General features: G+C 34.0%; 1 protein-coding gene across 1 annotated transcript in view; it reads left to right on the top strand.

The window, feature by feature from the left end:
- Nucleotides 1-20,675, top strand: part of ANTXR2 (ANTXR cell adhesion molecule 2) — a 132,266-nt gene that overhangs the window by 24,990 nt on the left and 86,601 nt on the right. The window contains exons 8-10 of the mRNA XM_081304724.1: nucleotides 7,892-7,952; nucleotides 10,378-10,476; nucleotides 12,058-12,127. Coding sequence (XP_081160850.1) covers nucleotides 7,892-7,952; nucleotides 10,378-10,476; nucleotides 12,058-12,127 — 230 coding nt within the window. The remainder of the gene's footprint in view (nucleotides 1-7,891; nucleotides 7,953-10,377; nucleotides 10,477-12,057; nucleotides 12,128-20,675) is intronic.

Raw genomic sequence — 20,675 nt, 5'->3', positions numbered from 1 at the left:
TGCCTGTTTGGTTGGATCTTTGTGCTTTCATTTCTGCCGGCACAGACTCCCATCGCTGTGACATCCTGGAGAACCACTTCCTGGACGAGGAGGCGAAGCTCCTCCAGAAAATGGGCGACCACCTGAGTAACTTCCACTGCGTGACGGACCAGGCAGAGAATGTGTCTTTGGAAGCTTCATCCTCAATAGGATTAGGAAGCTGGGGCCCATCGTCCCTTGAGGTGTCCTCTGCATCTCCTGGCATGAGGGCTTTGGCCTGAGCCATTCATTCCAGTCCTGGGAAGCTTTTTAACTTCCTCGGAGCCCTTCCCAAGCGTTGAACCAAATGAAAATAAAGCTTTTTCCAAGATAAAACAAAACAAAACAAAAACAAAGTAAAGGTGTATCACAGGAAGAAAAGAAACCAAAACTGATAATACTTAATCAAAATTGGAAATCAATTTCCAGAACTCTTGTTAAAAAAAATCTAAAATATGAAGATCCCACTTCAAATTAGATTATTCTAACTTCTCTTTTCTAAGGATCTTTAGTACTAAATGTGGAAACATCATCATAACACCTTCCAGATTAATAAGATGAGGGTTGGAACTGTATTTACCCCATCCCTGATATTCTTACCCCTCTAATTCCTAATATTGGGTAAGTAGCCATTGCTTAATTCATATTTATCAGTGAATGAATAAATAAAAACCAAGCACATTTTTGAAAATAATTTTTTATAATAAAATTATGGAATATTTGAGCATTACCACTATATTAGTTTTTTTTTTTTTAATTACAAGTCACAGAAGCACAGTTACTACGGTTTAAGGAAAATAAAACTAAAGAAAGAAAGGGACTGACCTCTTCAACTGGGTAGTCCAGGGAGGGAAACTGCCTGAGGGATAGCTGGATCCAGGGAAGCAACCATGTTCATAGGATCTTTTCTCTTAGTAAATTTTGACTATGATTCTATTTGCTTGATTCTCTTCTATTTAGAGGTGTACTAGAGAATGAAAACTGCAAAAGGCTTCAGACTTATATGGTCCCCAGTCAGTAAGCCCTTTGAAAAGTGAGTGCTGTTGACTCATTGCATTAGTATCTAAAGTCCCAGATAAGCACCGTGAGTACCTCAGTTGTGCCATGTGCTCATTCTTCCACCAATCATGTCAACATTATCTGGATTGGTTTGAGTAATATTCCCACCCAATGACAAAGGAGAAAAGATAGAAAAATAGAGGAAAGCATCATGATTGATAGCCTCTCTTGGAGTGAGGAACAGCTTCTCCAATAGAGGAGGCAGTGTTCATGGAAGACCGAGGATAAAATTGTTCTGGGTAGGAAAAAAAAATTAGTAGCTATTACATTTCACCATAACATTCAAACACATTTCAAATATTTTCCACTATATTCTAGGACACCCCATTCCTTCTAGATTCCGTTTATCTAAAAAATAAAAATGATCAATTTTCTTTAAATCGTTCATTTTATTGACTGATCTTTTATAATTTTGTCTTGACATTCATTGTCCAATACTCTATTTGCATTTGCATGAAAGTATTATTTAATAACAGTATTCTTTTCTTTTTTTTATTTGGTTGGAATTATAGTTGAAGGAAATCAAATCCACTTTGAATAAATTGTTATAGTTTTGTGATATTTTGTGAGAAAACTAAACTGATGTTATGTAGACCTAATTAAATGCCAAATTTTTATTTGTGAACAATAAACTGTTGTGCTACAAGGCAACAACCTTATAGAAGCTCAGCAGATCTTGAAAGCAGAGTCAGTTGAATAGAAGGACAAGGAAAAAATGGAAAGGAGAGACAAATGGTTAAAATTTATGACCAAATGTACCATAAAGCATAAATTATAATGAGAAAATGTATGATTTCTCACTTTTCCCCCAAAGATGATGATTTCTAATTTCTTGCAAAGGCATTTATTGAGCACTGACTAGGTTTAATACCCTTTGGCTGGGCTACAAAGATGGACATGGTCCCTAGAGTTTTCTGACTTTATAAATTTTAGGCATATATGCTTCTATAATTAATAGAAGAACTGATTAAACTTTTATTTTTGTCAAAATATTTTATTCGCCATTTAATTTGGATTTCTGAAAAATGAAATGAAACAAATATAGACAGAATTCTTGCCAGAATGCTTGTGTTTTAGTTAATAAAACAAGAGAGTGGGCAATTATGAGTAATATGAAATAATATATACACTGCAGGAAAAAAATGTTATGAATTTCTTTAGGATCCTAAACAAACAGTGCATTTATTCTTACTTTATCTCATAATTTCAAAGCACTTTTTGTAGAAAGCCTATTCATTCATTAAGCTACCATTAAATGAGTATTTCAATGTATTAACCAAATGAAAAGAAAAAGTATCAACAGATAAACTGTTATTTTAGATCACAATCAATTTTTGGCATTGTCCATGTTGTAGTGAAAAAGGAGGACCTGCTAAAGTGATTTGTTATAAGAACTGCAGTTGTGAGATGCAGAGGAACTTAAATGTCATTTGGCTTTGTTTGTTTGTTTAATATGGGCATATATTCACCAACACTATAATTAGAACTAAGCATGTGTTTTGTTTTGAGTTCAGAAGAGTAAAACACAATTGCTTACATTTAGAGTTCTTCTCCAGACTTCCTGGAGCAAAGTTGGTTTAGAAGTTTGTCACTCGTGCTTTTATTACTTGCTTACTTGCAAAGGAAGAGAGAATCCTTATTTAGAAGTGGGTCTGAGTGTTGTATGCTGTGTTGAGCAACCATATTTTGAAGCTTCAGGCATTTTTTTTTTTTAAAGAGAGAGTGAGAGAGGAGAGAGAGAGAGAGAGAGAATTTTAATATTTATTTTTTTTTCAGTTCTCGGCGGACACAACATCTTTGTTTGTATGTGGTGCTGAGGATCGAACCCAGGCCGCACGCATGCCAGGCGAGCGCGCTACCGCTTGAGCCACATCCCCAGCCCCAGCTTCAGGCATTTTTAAAGGATGAACTCAACCAAAACACATGCTTGTAGCTAACAGTTGTTTTTAGTTGAAGTATTACCTCTTAGAGAAAAATATATTTGGATGGGAAGTTTGGCAGCCATAGAGAAAATATAAATCACATGTCTGAATATCAAGAGCTAAAAGAAATATAAGAAAAAATATGAGAAACATCTTTTCCAAATGTAATAGCTACTTATTTTATGCACATGGATGGCCAATTACTAAAGTTTAATTTTATTGGGACCTTTAAAACCAGTGCTGCTCAGTGATTTTTCCTTATGAGATAAACTTGGAATCTTTTAGACTTGGGATGCACTCTTGTAGTGCTTATAGCTACTAAATGAGTCAGAAGAATGAAATGCTTGCTTTTTTAGACTTCATTATTATCCTTGCTGATATTTTCTGATACACTCTATGTCTTAAAAATAAGCAGTTTCTATCTGTTAAGGACATACCTAGGATGTTGGTATATTTCTGTAATGATCCTTTGTTGATAGTGTTGTATACCCAAAGTTAGTATTAGATGACTATTTAGAATTTTCATAGAGTTGTAAAAATTTTGAAGAAGCTTGGGTAGTATATGTGTATTTATATGTAAGGAAATAATCTGTTTTGGGGAAAATCCTTATTATTTATAATTGATGTTAAAAAATAACAGAGGAAACCATTCAATGGAATATAATACCATTATCCCCCACCTTTTTTTTTTTTTTAATTTTTATTTTTTGTCTGTGGTTCTGGGGATTGAATCAGGACTTTGCACATGCTAGGCAAGTGCTCTACCTCTGAGCTAAAGCACAGTTCTACCCCTACCTTCCATAGCATCAAGCAGTCAAGCAGTCAAGCAGTAGTGTTCCTAGACACTGAAAGGCTTGCCTGGTTTACAAGGCATGGCTTGGCTCCTGGGCATCTCTCTAGCTTCATCTCTTAGCAAGCCCTGTGTTCCTCAACTTCCACTTTCTTCCCTTGGTACCTCAGCTTGTTTGCACCTTTTGCTGTCACCGGAATGCTCTTCTCATATCCTCCCAGTTCACTCTACTTAGGCTTTAGAGTCCAGCAAATTCAGTCAGGTTTGTTTGTTTGCAGAGCTGGGGACTAAACCCAGGGCCTTGCAGATGCTTGGCATGTACTCTAGCTCCGAGCTACATTCCCGGCTCCCTCTTTTCTTATTGAAGTATATTATCACTTCAAAGTCTTTCTTTTGGTTTGAGATTTCACCTTATGAGTATGATGAAGGTGTTTATTTGATTACAGTTTTTCTTCCCGATATACTGTGAGTACCCTAAAGACATGGTGAATGCTAGGGATGTAATTCAGTGTAAAGTGCTTGCCTAGAATGTACAAAGCTCTGGGCTTGATTCTCAAGATGGAAAGCAGGGATGGAAAACACGGTACCTATGTCCTTTGCTACTGCAGCCATAGCACCAAAACGGATGCTGGACACATAAACATGCAATAAATAATTCTGAGTGAGTGACATCCAGCTCACTATTGAAAGGAGTTGTTGGATAGAGAATGGACAGCTCAGAAGAGAGATTTCTGTGTCAGAAATAAAGATTTTTGGGGTCACTATGAAGTCAGATGAGTGAATGCGCTCTCCCAAGCAGTGTGTTGGTTAAAGACAGATTTGTTTTTAACACAAGATAAACAGTAATGTGGTTCATGGTCATGTCAAAAAGATGCTAGGGGCTGTCTCTGTTCAGCTGTGCTCTCAGGTTGATTCTCATTCTGGGTCCTGGAGCCCATTCACCCAAAGGTGGAGGTAGATCCACCTTTCTCCCTTCTTATTTATCCTATCTAAGACAAGCCCCCCCCCCTTTTTCTTTTTCTTTTTTCTTTTTTTACACAATAAAGAACTTTAATTTATGCTTTTTTCATGTTGTTTATATTATTTCTTTTTCTGTTTTGTTTACTGCTTTTGCATCTGGTTCAATGCCTTATGGGTACTATGGATTAACAAAATTTGAAATCATTAGAATCAGTTTTCTTTTCATTGTGTGTAATTGAAAAAGTGGTTCAATTAATTCAAGGAGCCCTTCATTAAGCTCTGCATTTTTGTTTTTGTTTTTGTTTTTTACATGCTTGACTGTTCAGTGTTAGACATTCCATTTTGTTTTTCTTATAGTCAAAGTGCTCACACTTTTTATTAAGACAGCTTTACATCTTTCTCTCTCTTCTTCCTTCCTGGTACTAGATGGAAAAAAGGACCTTAATTGAGCATGCAAGGCAAACACTTCACCCGTGAACTTTATTCCTAGTTCCACACTTACTTTTCAATCAAATTCAATAAATGTTAACTGAGCAGTTGGTATTTATAACATATGTTTTCTATACATTTTATATCAGACTGATTTTTAAATATGTGCTAATACTATTCATTAAGAAAGTATTTATTTATTTTTTTCTGGAATAAGTTTTCATATAGGGTCCTTCCCATTGCCATTTAAAAACCAGGAAAAAATAGGAAGTTTTAAATCTGTCTTGGCTTATGTTGGTTGTAGATAGTTTTTTGTTTGTTTCTTTGTTTTGTTTTTCTAAACTGGATACTTGATCTTCAGATCATGAGGTCTGGCTTCTACATATTTCTTCCAAGTTGAGCATAAACTTCAAGGATACCATAGGTCCTTAATAATATCTTGATTCCATTACCATATCTTTATTTATTCCTTGTTAACTTTTTTATCTCAGATATAGCCCAACTATAAGTGTTTGCAGTGAAAACCCATGTTATCCTAAATGCCAGATCAAAAGAGCTATAGTATATCAATTGTGTATACTTTTATGTCATAATAGTATGGCTTTTGCTTCTTGTATGCCCACATTTGTTATTATAGAATGTGTTCATTATGTAAGCTTGTTCAGGAACATAGAAAATTTCTATCAAATATGGCTCTCTATATATTTTAAAATCTTTAAGAAAGAAGAAATCAGTCAAGGTTCTCACAAAACTCAGACCATCTCATGTTGTCAGATTATTATTTTTTTTATGCTATGGATAGTTCCTTGACAGTAACATCACTTTCTCTGGTTATTAATCAGTAATCATAAAGACCTGATTGTGATCCAATGGAGAAATAAGATAAGAAAATTCTTTGTAATTAGTGGAATTCTCAGAACTGGGCCTGTGACTTAGGCACGGTTCTCCAATCCCCCACAGACTTGCCAGTTCTTGTCTGCCACTTGTCTAATATAGAAGTTTGGCCTATGGTGAACCCCTGAAACCTGACCGCATTATAATAGTGGTCCAGTCAATCCAAATTAATTTGGAACATGCTTGGATTATGCAGAGTGAAACACCATTCTGATACTTCATTTGAGTTGGGCTTCAGAGAAGGGAGAGCAGTGGGCTCTCCTTTGATCTCCTGCCAAACGTGTAATCTCACAGGCCAGTAGGCAGAGCCATCACATCTAGCTCCTAATGCTGCATCCGGCCTTGCTGCTAACCAAAAACTAACCCATAGGGGAGGCATAAACATAATATACATTATATTCTATAATTGTGTATTGTAGGATCGTTATTTGATTAAAATAAAACCAGATGAGCACGAGTAAAGTAGGTGCTGCCTATTAATTTTCTGATACCATAAAATCAATACTGACCCCCCATCAGGCAAAAACAAGATGGCAAATCACATCTCCTGCTTAATAATGTTGACATGTTTTCTATTTTATTATTTTATTCTACCCCTTCTCTCTTGCCAAATGAAAAAATTCTACGAAGTTAGTATTTATAATGCTCACTGAACTATTGAGAATATTCTGATTATTGAATTGTACAAATAATGCATTGAAATTTTATACAACACATTAACCTTTAGTAGTCCTCAAATCTTGAATCCACAAGCGTGTTGGATGTATTTCTCACATATACACACTTACTTAGGTGTGTTTCCTTATCACTAAGGCCTGGATCGCAAAGTGATCATTACATGTACAAACGTTGCTCCTTTCTCAGAGATGCATCTTCAGCAATGAGAATTCCATTCTTTAACAGTGGATTTTAGGTGCTGAAAATCTGTATTTATTTGCTTATTAATGAAAGCACGGAAAGCATTTTCATTTCCTGCTGCAGTCCTTCCTTCCTGTTCTAGTTATGAGCATGCAATGCTAAAACCCACTGCACATCATCTGCCTTCAACTTGCATCGAGAAAGGAATGCCACTCAAAGATCATCTGGAATTCATCTGACTTTGATAATGAAGTGCAGAGTGGTTCTAAAAATAAAGGCAGGATTGTGGTGACCATTAGGAGCAGCTTATTTCATCATTGTTTTTCAGTTGTAGCCTTGTGCCTTGTATGGTAGTTTCTATTTCTACAAGCTGAGAGAGCCATTCTATTCCAGTGGTTTGGGAATGCTTTAATTCAGAGCCTTACAGAGCCTGTGTTTTTGAGAACAATGTCTGGCTCATACAAGGAGTCTGTGTTCTGCAAGTGTAATGTTTGTTGCACATGAGGAGAATTAGCACCCGTCGGAATTGAGCTAGAGAAATGGACTAGAAATGCTACTGTCAAATAAAGCAGTGCTTATTTATTGATGTTACATTGAACTTATAAATAGAAAACATGTCAACATTATTAAGCAGGAGATGTGATTTGCCATCTTGTTTTTGCCTGATGGGGAATCAGTATTGATTTTATGGTAAAAGGAAATTAAAGGCAGCACCTACTTTACTTGTGCTCGTCTGGTTTTATTTTAATCAAATAAGGATCTTGCAATACATGATTATAGAATATACCTGGAGAGACAACGCAGAAGTTTCCCAGGAGCTTTGGTGGCTGTGAATGTAATAGTTAATTGATTTTCACCTATTGAATTAAGGAGAGGATCTCAAAATCCTTAGTAATCTTATAATTCACTCTGCATGTTATTATTTAGTTCTACAGTTTGGTTTTCTTTTCTTCTTCTTTAGATACTAGCTCAGTCATGTACTGAAATCCTGGAATTGAGGCCCTCAAGTGTCTGTGTGGGGGGTAAGTGTTTGGAATTTAAAAATACCATGTTAAGAAATTGTATTTTTTTTCTAGCTAAAATATATGATTTGAAACTCTTGTTGGAAGAGAATGGCAAAATTAACTTTTTTGGCATCTTTTTTGTGTAAGAATTTTTAAATAATTCCTTGAAATATTTCTATTTTAAATTCAAATTTTTAAGATTGGAGTGTTATTTTAAATAATGAGCATATTGTGTGACAGGCTTTTAGAATCTTCTGTATATTTAGTTCACGTTGAGACCTTTTCTATGGCAAATAAAATAAAATATGAAATCTTTTCTTTTATCTGATTATACAAACACTCCCTGTAGACTTTGAGCTCTCTGCTTTGATGACCTGGCCAAAGTACAGTGTCTGCCATCTCAAGGCACATAAGGAAGTGACTTGTGAGGGGAAGGAAGGAAGCAGGTGGTTTCATCAGCTGGTACTCTGAGCACACTCAGGTTTCACATCTCTCAGTCTTTTTGGCCTGGAGAAGGTCTGATTCTAGAAGAGGAAATATATTGAGGCTGGTGCTGGGATTGAGAAATATATCAAGTAATTTACCACAGAACCTCCCAGTTCACTGGGCATGGTCATAATTAAACTCTGCATCTCTAGAATTCCTAATGAATGATCATTGAGATGTTTGATATGAATAGTGCATCCAAATTCCCCAAAGCAGGTATATCTTTTCTAAGGTTATAGATTAATAAATTCCTAGAGATAACATAGGAAAATTAATGAAAAAGTAATATTGAAATGATAACTGTTCTTTATTGCTCTCCTACTTTTTGCTGGGTTCAATGTTCTTTGGATGTACAATTTTGCCTAATTCCCTTAAGTACAATTTTAACAGTTTTATAATCCATGATTTGCAAATGGAGAAACTGAGCAGAGACAGGTCCAGTATTTACCATTAGTAAACATTCTACTAAATCCTTATTTGACAATGCCCAGACTATTACTGAGTCACATTTTAAGTTTTACCTGTACTTTATCTATTTATTAATTTTTTGAGACAGGGCCTCACTATGTTGCCTAGGCTGGCCTCAACTTTGCAATTCTCCTGCCTCAGGCTCCCAAGTAGCTGGAATTATATACACTTGCCAGTATGCCCAGATACCTGTTTCTCATTGTAACTTATCAGTAAAATTTCTTCATAACACACTGAATGAAGAATGATCTGGCAGATTTTGCTTCCATATTTAATAACTATATGTGCATTGGATTATGATAGAAAAATTTGGGAAGACTGAGACTGTAAAGTGAATTAAAATGGAGATGAAGCCTGAAGAATCCCTAAAACAGACAGGACTCCCAAGTAAACTTAACTTGATTTGCAAATTTAAGCAAGACTTAACTTGAGCTCTTTCTTGTAAGTGCATGTACTAATGAAAAACAGAAGCTAGGCTCAACCAGTCAAAAGCAACCAACAAATTTATAATTATATAAGTAGGGACTTTCCACTGGGATAGACCAAATAAGGCACTGTATAACTGCAACCAACCAGATGTTTTCTTTGCTCTGTGTCCAGCCTATATAAACTTCCCCTTTTGGTCTTTTAATGAAGTTCCCAAACCACTTCTGACTTGGAATTGCAGTTTATTGTAGTTTGCTCAGATAAACCCTTTAACATTTTATCGTGCCTTTTTAATTAGAGTTAGTCATGTTAAAATAGTTAATCACCTTCTTGTAGTCTATCAGCAAACATTTATTGCCTAGCAATATATTTGGTCTTTGAGCTTTTCTTTTAGTATAGTCTTTCACGCTGTAACATTTATTTCCTGCTCCCGCTATAGAGAAAGGGTACAAGAAGTTAAATCAACTCATAGTCCCTGGCCTAGATTATTAGTAACCTAAAAATACATAACTTCTGAGGAATTATAAATATGTAAGCAATAGAAAATGAAACCAGGATTAGTGAGGTAAAGAAGCTGTTAAAGAAAAGCTCTGTATGAGAGAGGCAGATTAAAGAAAATAGTACACATGACTTTTCTAAGAACCATAGAACATGAACAATTAATTAGTTTTCTCTACAGATCCAAACCTTAATACCTAAAAGTGGAGAAAAATAAGGAGGCTTCTTTCTTGTATTTTTATAAGAATACAGATGGGGAAATTTTGTCTGGTATTCGGGAATGAATGTTATAATTTAATACTAATACTTTGGTCACTATTTGAAAATACTTTATTTAGAAAAATAAAATAATACATTCCTAAGTGGTGGTGAGCAGTGTCTTCTGTAGATTTACCTAGAGGGCCAAAGAAAGAAAGTGCAGTTGGAAGGATAAGGTTTTATGTCTTCATTATTATAAGTTAACTGAAGGGTATGAAGAAATTTATCTATGCACCTTGATTTATTTAAAGTAAAATCTTTAATTTAAAGCAATGATTAAAATGTTCATTTTTCCTTTTACTTCTAGAGGAATTTCAGATTGTTCTGAATGGAAGAGGCTTCATGTTGGGGAGTCGGAATGGCAGTGTCCTCTGTACCTACACTGTCAATGAGACATACACCATGAGTAGGTCTTCAGAAATCACAATGTGACTTTAACTTCTGCACAGCACATGCACTTTGAGTGTTTCCCTCTTTTCTTCAGACTAAAATCAGCTATGCTATAGTTTTTAACCAGACAGAAAAGAAATGAAATCTCTATAATAATATAGATAATATGTTCATAATTCAGTAAATGCTGGGCACTGTCCTAAGTAGCCTCATTATTCAGATGAGGATTAAAATAACTTACCTATAGTGAAATAACCAATAATGAGCAGAGCTAACATCTGAACCCAGTTTTCATCACTAGTCTCTAGGGACTAACCACAAGACCATCTGATTGAATTGCTTCTTTTCCTAGACATTGGACACTCTTACCTAAAAATGTAATTATCTCGTTACCTGACTACTACTCTATGCCTTTAAAAAATTTTTTGTCACTTTTTTTCTTTATCTAACTTTCCATAAATTTGTCAATTTCTTGAAGATAGATATTTCACCTTATAGATATTTTTATCTCCAATGCTCACCCAGCATCATTTGTCAGTGATTACTGTATTAAATGGATCTCAGTTTTTTGAGCAGTTTTTGGCCTCTAGGAAAACGTATTTCCTCATTGATGATTATATTGTCTTCCAAAAATTTATGTTGGGAGGCAGACTCTGTAACTCTATAATTCTAAACCCTGGTAGAGTTATTTTTGAAAGATTCATCCACAATTTTGCTGTTTAGCTGATAGTGTTAAACACTAATTAGTACGGCTTTGGCCACACACACAGTAATTGTTCAGTAGTGTTTGTTGAATTAAAGTGGTGAGGATCTCAGTATGGTACATGCCATAATTAATTCCTCTCTTTCCTATTAATATCATGATTCTGGTAAGGCACAACAGTGCTCATAACAAACTCTTCATAATAGGATCCAATAAATTCTGTAGTTATTTGTATATAAGTGGTAGCTTTATGTTCTGTTTGTATATTTGAGATGATTATATTATAAACTTATTTTTCACTTATCTACATAAGATTTAGTTTATTTGATTCTCAATCAGACAAGGTGGAGTTGAAATTTTATTTTCATCATTCACATTCTAGAAGATCCATTTGAATATGTAACTTCTCTGAATATTTCTAGTGCAGATCATTTTCTCATATATTATTAAAATTACAAGGGCAGTTTAAACACATTGCTTAGTAAAATATTAAATGTAGCTATTTTGTTAAACTTATGGAATAAATTCATTTTCCACTAGACATTTATTTTCCTTTCCCCATCTTTCTGAATTCTGCTTTCAAAAAACCACATTCTTAAAAATCTAATATGTGAAGCAGGAAAGATAATTTTTTATAGTATCTGTAATTGTATGTGAGTTACAATTGTATTTTTTAGTCTAAGTAAAAGTCTATTTATGAGTTATCAAAACTCTGTATCAATGAGGTATATAATCTTTTTCCATTTCTAATCTCTTTTCTCCTTTCATTAGTTTTTAATGCTACTATCCCTCATATTCACACCTAAACTCTTAATTTTGAAATACTCTTTATTTTGTTAATGAAACTATGTGAGATGCAGAAAACTATTAATTCAATGACATTTTATTTTTCAGGTGTAAAACCAGTAAGTGTGCAGCTTAATTCTATGCTTTGTCCTGCACCTATCCTGAATAAAGCTGGAGAGTAAGTACTTCATTAATTAAAAAAAAATAGCAACTGATTGTATAAAATAATGACAAGTATGCATTAGTAGTTTATTGTATCTTTTTAATGCACAGAGTGAGCATTAAACAGTAACCCTAAACTATCTACTCTTTAGTACTTCTGCTGTACTTTTAATACTTGAAAATGCTAATGCTTGTTTTATCTTGTTTCTAATATTGACTAAAAGGTTCTATAAATATTTTTCTGAATGGGCTTGAAAATTATTGTCAGAGTCTGTAGATAATCAGAGCCACAACAATTATTTTGAATTTTAGGATATTTAATTTAACACACATCCACTGTTACAGATGTCCAAAGTAAGATTTTGAGTGCTTATTATACAATTTAATAAATATTACAGTTAAAGAGCAATTGGACCATAATTATTATGGTGCATCCAGAACTAGGCAATATTTGTACTTTTTTATTAATTTGTGCTTTAGTTTGTGTCTTATTTCTGGTAAGATCTATACGCATATCTCTTCAAGTGGCAGTAAACCAAAATGATAGCTGTTTTAAAGGAATATTTAGTTTGCAAGAAGGGTTTTTATTTGAGTCATCTATTTACAAAAAAATTAAGTAGAGACTTAGTTTATCTGTTTGTGAGTACAAATAGTTCAGATGTCTTCTAGTCTAATAGCAGTGGATATAATTGTTTAGGGTAGTGATTAGGATACAGTTTTCTAGGATTAATTTATACTGATCTTTTACTGAGAGCAGCGAATAATTATACAAGGCCACAACCTAAAGTCTGGATTATTGTTCAGAGAGTGATCTTGTTTTACCCTAGCACCTTACCTGATACCTGACACAGAGTAGAATCAGCAAGCTTTAGTTGGATGAAAGATGAATGATTTTTTTCTCAAATATTTTGGTTTACAATAAATACAAATATCTAAAAGAGGTCATTTGATTACTGGGGAAACAGCCTATATCAAGTAGGAGAAAAATGATAAAAATTCTAGTTTTGAAGGTAGGACATACCATTTAAAAGAGCAGAACACTCTCATTTTAATAATAATGAATATTCAAGGAAGGCAGCTCAATTTCTTCTCCCAAGAAGTTATAAAATGCAATATGCTTGTTCTATCCCAGGCATTGAATTTTTTTTCCCTAGAATTTGCCTTGGGGGACAGTCTCCTTTTGAATAGAGTGCCAAAAGAGGCTACTGATATTCCTTAATGATTTGTAAAGAGGCTAAATACACTGGAGATATAATTTTAAAAAATCACATACAGCACAATAAATATCAGATATGAGAAATCAACATTTGTTTAGCTTATGATATAATATTTCACCTAAGAATGTTTTGGGACAGAAATCCATCTAAAAGAATTACTTTTCCACTTTTTGGGGGGTGGGTATCAAGCACAGGATACCACTGGGGCAATCTTGGAAGGTTTTATTTGTTCATGTATTGGGTATTTGGGAACATCATTTCTTGTCCTGTTTAGTATACTGCAAGTAATTTAGATCTTTCCCTTTGTCTTGTATTTTCTTCAGACATTTTTGTAGGTGATAAACTCTTGTGAGATTGGATTAAAATCAACACAAACTGAAACAGTTTAGCCTTGTAAGGTGACTGATACTTAATATGTTTGCCTAATTAGCTTTTGGCTAAGGATTCAAACCCATTAAATAGCTAGTTAGTCTATGTTTCAAATAAACACATCTGGCCCAACAATGAGTGAAGGTTTTTCCTGTGTGAGGGTGACAGATGTGGTGATGGTTCCCCCTGTTCTGTCACTTAAATAATTAACAGCACACTGGTAAAGTAACCCTAGACAGACAGCCTCAAAGCCAGATGCATGGTCTCAGAGCTAGCTTCGTGGACATGTGCCTCATCTCATTAGCCTGTTCTATCAGTTGCTTTCTTATCTTTATGCTACATCCTGAATTGCTTTTTTATTTTAGGATTATTGCTTTAAAAACTTAGTGCTTGTGGATTTTGAGATTATAAGACAGCTAACATGAAGTGGTTCACTTGGCGATGAGGGCTAAGAATGTTTCACAGTAGCAAAGACATACCAAGGCCTGCATTCAGAAATGGATTTTGTATAGTAAACGAAAATGAAAGATATCTGGGACTCTGCTATCCAGGAATATCATTGCTGAGCATACCTGGAATAGGGCTTTGAAGAACTTTCTTTGAGAGAGATCTATGCTTGTTCCATTTCTTCATTTGATAGAGATGTTTAGGCTAGGATGAACAAATTCTTAGAACTTAAACAGAAAGAAGGTAAAGGTGGTAGAAGAGTGGTTGTTCTTTTCTAATTCTTTCATAAGACATACTTTGCTTTTAAAAAGCCATGTGATTAAACAAATTGTCTTACCCAGAAGAATCTGTGGATTATTTAGAAATTTATTTATGCCAGTGGTGCACTTTTACCAAACCACCTTTTTTTAGGTTTGAATAGGATGATCTCTTTTAAATTTCTTTGATTCTTCCCCATTTCAGGGCTGAAGCCCCAATTTAATGCACAGGCAGGTATCACACGGACTTGTGATGTAGGCTTATTCCCTGACCCCCCCTTTTTTTTTAAGAGAGAGGAGAGGGGGAGAGAGAGAGAATTTATTTATTTATTTATTTTAGTTCTCCGGGGACACAACATCTTTGTTTGTATGTGGTGCTGAGGATCTAACCCAGGCCGCAGGCATGCCAGGCAAGCGCACTACCACTTGAGCCACATCCCCAGCCCTCCCTGACCCTTTTTGTGTGTGTGTGAGACATCAACAATAGCACAGCTGCTCTGTAATCGTTGAGATCTCAAACCTGTAATTTGGCAAAGATAACAGAACAAATTGGGTAAATATACATAAACACATTGTGAAGAAAGAAAAACAGAACAGAATGAACCAGAGTCTTATCCTACAGCTTGTTTGATAAAGATGATTTAAGGAGGCATATGGTATAGTTAAATGTGCTTTCAAAAACATTGGCCAGAATCTTCTGGCAAATATGAAATAAATATCTAAATCAGATGAAAGTGATAGTATTAGTTCTCTTAAAAGGCAGTGTGGGAAGACACTTGACAGAGTGTTTTAAGTAAGAAGTGGTGGAACATCAGTGCATGTGGAAAATTCCAAGCATCTGATACCAAAGGTTCACTGAGATGAACAGTGTGGCTGACTTGGGGTTAGAGCCTGACTTAGTAATAGAATCTTTTAATTTTCTTCTGCATTGTTATTTTTTTTTTAATATGAAGCCTAGTCTATTTGGTTGAAATCAAATTGATGAATTTTATTTATCTTTCTTGGTTTGCTAAATCTACGTTTAACATAGTGTCTTCTTTTTCAAAAATATACCTATATATGTATGTGTATACTTATCTCTGCAGTTCCTAATTCCTTTGTGTTAGCAGCAAGTAATACAACCACAACTTTATTATTAACTAGAAGTGGAATCTTTAAACTATTCACAAATATGAGACCTCCTTTTTCAAGTTAAAAATCTTTATTATTCATAAGGCTAACTTTTTAAAAGCTCTGCAGAGTATTAAATAGTAGCACTTGATTTCAAAATATCTTAAGTCACCATAATTTTAATAACTTTTTGAGTAGTTACCAGTTTAATTTTCAGTATGTGCAAATTGGAGTCAAATTATTTATTACTTCCAGCAAATGTCTTTCACAATTTTATTTAATTTTTTCATCTTTTTAAATGGATCATAAAATGGAAATCTTTTATTGGACATGCATAAAGTCAGAAGCAAATGAATACTTTGCAAATAGGTTATGGTGAATTGAAATGTCAACCATATTTCATGGAGGATGAAATTTCTCAGATCACAGTAGCTCTGACATATGGCACTGAGCCATTCTGTTTTGGAATAGTCATACATATCTAGGTATTAAACAAAAATATTGTGACTATTACAATTTATTGAATTTTATTTACTCGATTATCTATTACAAGACTATTTAATAATTCTCTTGTAGTTGAATTTAATACACAGCAAATTTAGTATACTTGAATTTAGCTTTATCACTATTAATTAAGTACAAGATGACATAAAAATACACTTCAGTCTTTTTGTTATGGTAAGTTAAGATTTATCCAATTGCTTTCAAAAAAAATTTCTAAAGATGAAACAATATGTAGAGTAAAATATTTGTAAGAAATAATGTAGAACTGATTTATAGAAAGAGAAGTGGAAAGAGCTGGCAATGTCAGCTTGGCCGTCCTTTACCTCCCTATATCATCTACATCCTGGGCCCCTCCTCCTGTTTGGGAAGGTCATCTTGTCATTTGAACTTCATGTTCTCATCCTCATGGTTTTTTCTCAGATGTCACTTCAAACTCTTCTTTTGTCTTTTCTTAGAGTCCCTTTTTTTCTTAGAGTTCCTTAACTGTTCCTTAACTGTCTGTTTTTTTTTTTTGCATGATCTCCAACTCCTTAGGCAAGATCTTTTTTTTTACCTTCAAGTCCTGTCCAGTTGTCCACTATCCCAATGTCTACTAAGTCACTTAAATCTCCCATAGGGATCTTGAACTTGAGGTTACAGAGTAAACTCATGTCCTGTTCAGACTTGCTCCTTCTCCTGCCTTCTCAATGCAAGACTTCTCACTGACTTCTAAGACAGAAACTTTGAAGTCATCTTTATTCCTTCTTCCTCACTTCTTACACCCAATAAATGTCCTAGTCCTCTTTATTCCAATTCTTAATATCTCTCAGTTTTTGTTTTCACACGACACTCATTGCCACTATTTTAGTTCAATTCTGCTTTGGTTCTTACTTGAAATATACTGAGACTTTTTAAAACAGTCTTTCTATTCTAGCATTGTATTCTTCAGACTCATACTTTACACTTCAAAAAAAGAGTGATATTGGTATAGCCAATTTAGACCATATTTCTACCAAGCTTTAAAGTTCTTAAGACTAGTTCCAGATGTCTGGAGATGGTATCCTGGATGCTGAATGATCCTTTCTCTCCTTTCCTTTCCAGGCTAAAGGCATTATTTTTTTTACTCTTACACAGAAGTGCAGCTGGCATAATGAATAGTTTAGTTCCTTGACTATTTTGTGCCTCTCTCTTTCCACCCTGTCAGGGACTTCATCTGCTTGGGTTCCTTTTTAATCTCATTTCCTAACTCCTAATCATACTTTAGAACTTGTCTTTATATGTGAACTACCACAGGAAACCTTTGTTGGTGTCCTCATTTCAAGGCTGAGATGATTGTGTCTCTCACATGGTCCCCTAGTTCACCTGTGTTTATACCTGTTTTATTTAACATCATTCTGTTATAATTGTTTGTATATGTGGCTTCCCTTCAGTTACATTGTAATTTGTTTTATTTATTGCAGCCCCATTACCAAGCATAGAGTAGTTTGTGTGATTTTTACAAATTATTACTGCTATTATAGGCAACTAAGAAATATTTGTTTAACTAAATAGTAATAGAATGAGTGATTGAATGAATTCATTGGCAAACATTCACAAACCAATTTGAAGTGTCGTTTTAGGTTTGAGGTTTAAGCACACAGCTCAACACAGCTATAATGTTATGTTTCATCAGGATAATGTTTTATAACAGGAAGGAAACAGCACTGATATTTTTTTTAAATGTAAATCTACATGACATTATGTAGTAAGCATTTTTTAACAAGTTAGCCTTCCATATTGTCTTTATTTTTATATGACAATAACTAGAATAGAAATTCTTTAAATAAAAAAGTGTTGATGTATACTTAATTGCCACTGTATATTCTTTTATATTATTATTTTTGTTGTTGTTGGTTTAGATCTAAAATGTTTTTTAGAATACCTTGATATTCTGAGTAATACATTAGATAAGTACTCAGTGTTACAGTGATTTACAGACTACCTGCTGTGTTCCAGACACTGTGTTGGACTTTTAATGTATATAATTGTATTAAACTCCCTTACCCAGAAAATCTGAAATAGATATAATTCTCCCATTTTACAGATTGAGGAAGCAGAGTGATGTGGGTTCAAACTCAGGGCTCTGGTTTCCCCATGTGGGCTTAATCTATTCCCTTTTTCAATTTTATTTGATACTTGGGAAAAATAAAGGTAAAGTCTTCCCTTGCTTACCACTGATGTCTGCACTTAAGTAAACACAATATTGTGTTAGTATACTGTGCCCATAATAAAATTTCTATAACTGAGATAATAAATTCCATGGTCAGAAGTGTAATAAGCAGAAGTGGAGGTTATGGAGGGATAGGGATGAACAATTCTAACAGTACTGATCAAAATTACATAAAACATGACAGAAAACATTTCATGTATATGTCACAGGCTTGGGACAAAGAATGTAAAGATACTGGGTTTAAGTTATAGAGTGAAGCAGCTTTAGTATTCCATGCCATCAAAGTAGTAACACAGCTTTCAAATGGCACCAGATTCATGATAGTGCCAATATATACAACTAATTTTAAAAAAATTTTCTAAAGAAACAACCAAACTCAAAAGCAGAAGTAACTATGTATTTCATGTTTGCCAAACTGCAGAGTTTTTTTTCAAGAAAAATACACATATATTCTTAAATATATGTTCACAAATAAATATCTTGTTTTAGCATACAGTAAATGCTGTTCTAGTTAACCATGAAAGATAAGGGAATACAATAGAAGAACAGAAGACTTATACTAAACTGATGTTGATGAGAGGAATTTAAATATAAGATCCTAAAATATGGGTGAAGGATTGAGGTAGAATGGTGCAGAAGTAAAAGTGTTTTGACTATAGAGTCAGTGATACTCAATATTTGGACAAGTTACCTGTTCAAGCTTCATATTCTTTGTCTAGAAGATGGGATGAATGCCTGTGTCTACCCAAGTGGGCTACTGTGAGAATTAAATGAGAAAATGAATTCATGTCTAGCTTTTAGTAAGAAATCCATCAAAGCCTGTAACTGGTAGTGGTGGTGTTCATGGTAATGTTTTGATCATGGTACTACTACCTCCCGAAACATGAAGATTATATGTTTTCAAAGAAGTCTGCATGTCTGGAAGCATCATAAGGTAGATTTCCATATCTGTGGAGTTTTAACTCCATTTTATTTGAAACCAGCCACTTTAGCCCAGACTGAGATTTGGGGATAGCAGTCATTTGGGTTGGCTATAGGGTTTCATCAGCATGCATTTCCACTGTAAGAAGGAGTGAATTTACTTCAAAATTATATCATGTGTTCTGATTCCATTTTGGTAAGCAGAGAAATCTATAAATGCTTCCCTGCTTAGAGAACTGATTTGTTTCTGTTGAATTCTAAGTGTCAGATTATAAAACAACTTCAGTCAATATCAACGATCCCTTAAAATGGAATCAATAAAATTGCCTGTAACAAGCACATACTACTATGAATCAAAATAATCTTTCCCCCAAATAAAATCATGTTTACTGTGTTATATGATTCCTGGAACATGTTTTAAAGTAAGGGAATTAGGAAGTAGGAATGATTATTTTTGGATTCTGTTAAGCTTAGTCATTAAAACAAAAACAAAGCACTCAGTTTTTCAGAATGAGCAAGTAGATTTACATTTTCTTTGTTTAATAGGCCTCTTGGCATTCTATATCAGAGTAGTTCAGAAATTCAGTTAATTTGATTTCAGTACTCAAAATTCTCATTCTTTTCTGAATTTAGCTGAACTCTTTTTATAAACAAAATGGTTTTAAGTGAATGTGTTACAAGAAATACTTTGTAATAGGGATATTTCTGAATCTTGCATAAGAAATTTGCTTCAACTTCACCAATAACATCTTTTCCTGTGGTTATATTCCTGTATGAATCCCAACTAAATATCACATTGAGAGGAGAAATACATTAAGGACTTTCATCATTACATCAAGCCACAGTGGTATGATGGAGAAAACTCATAGTTAGAATTGTGACTTAATTACTCAGAGCAAGGTTATTAACATTTTTGGGTCTCCTGCACCCCATCTGTAAAGTCCTACTTATTTCAAAGGCCATTTATTGTGAGGCTTAAATGAGATAATCCCTGTTAAATGCCAGCAAGGACTAAATGACACTTCTCATCTCTTTGGTATTTTTATTGAAAATCCTGCCAGCAACTTGAGGTTTCTTCTGTTTTATCCTGTCTATAATAAGTAGTAGTTGGCATTGAAGGGTATAGAGAAGAAATCTATATCTCTACTACAACTATTACAATAGCAAAGTTCTATACTACCACAACAAAATCCTACTAAATTAGAATAATTAGGGCTATTTGTTTTTGGCTGTTAATTCTTGGAGTTTAGAATGTTTTATGAGAATTGGAATTTAAAGTGTTAAAAAGTATAGTAGTGCATAGAAACTGTAGAAGATGTCATGTACTACTTTCTGCTTTAATGAATGGGTAGCTTTGATTACTGATTATTGTATGTTAATATAGTTCACAAATTATTTTGAAATAGAGCTGTTTCCTTACCTCCTTATCATTTTTCCCTTCAATATCTCACTACAGCTATTTTTAAAAAAGATCTTAATTCCAGCTAACTGATTCCAACTAATGAATTACTAGAATCTGAATTAAAATTTTTTTAAATTATTATTTGTTTT

This window comes from Spermophilus citellus (genome assembly GCF_964194105.1).
Source record: "Spermophilus citellus genome assembly, chromosome: 8".
NCBI classification, from domain to species: Eukaryota; Metazoa; Chordata; class Mammalia; order Rodentia; family Sciuridae; genus Spermophilus; species Spermophilus citellus.
The sequence above is the reverse complement of the archived record's forward strand: the minus strand, read 5'-3'. Positions and strand labels throughout refer to the sequence as shown.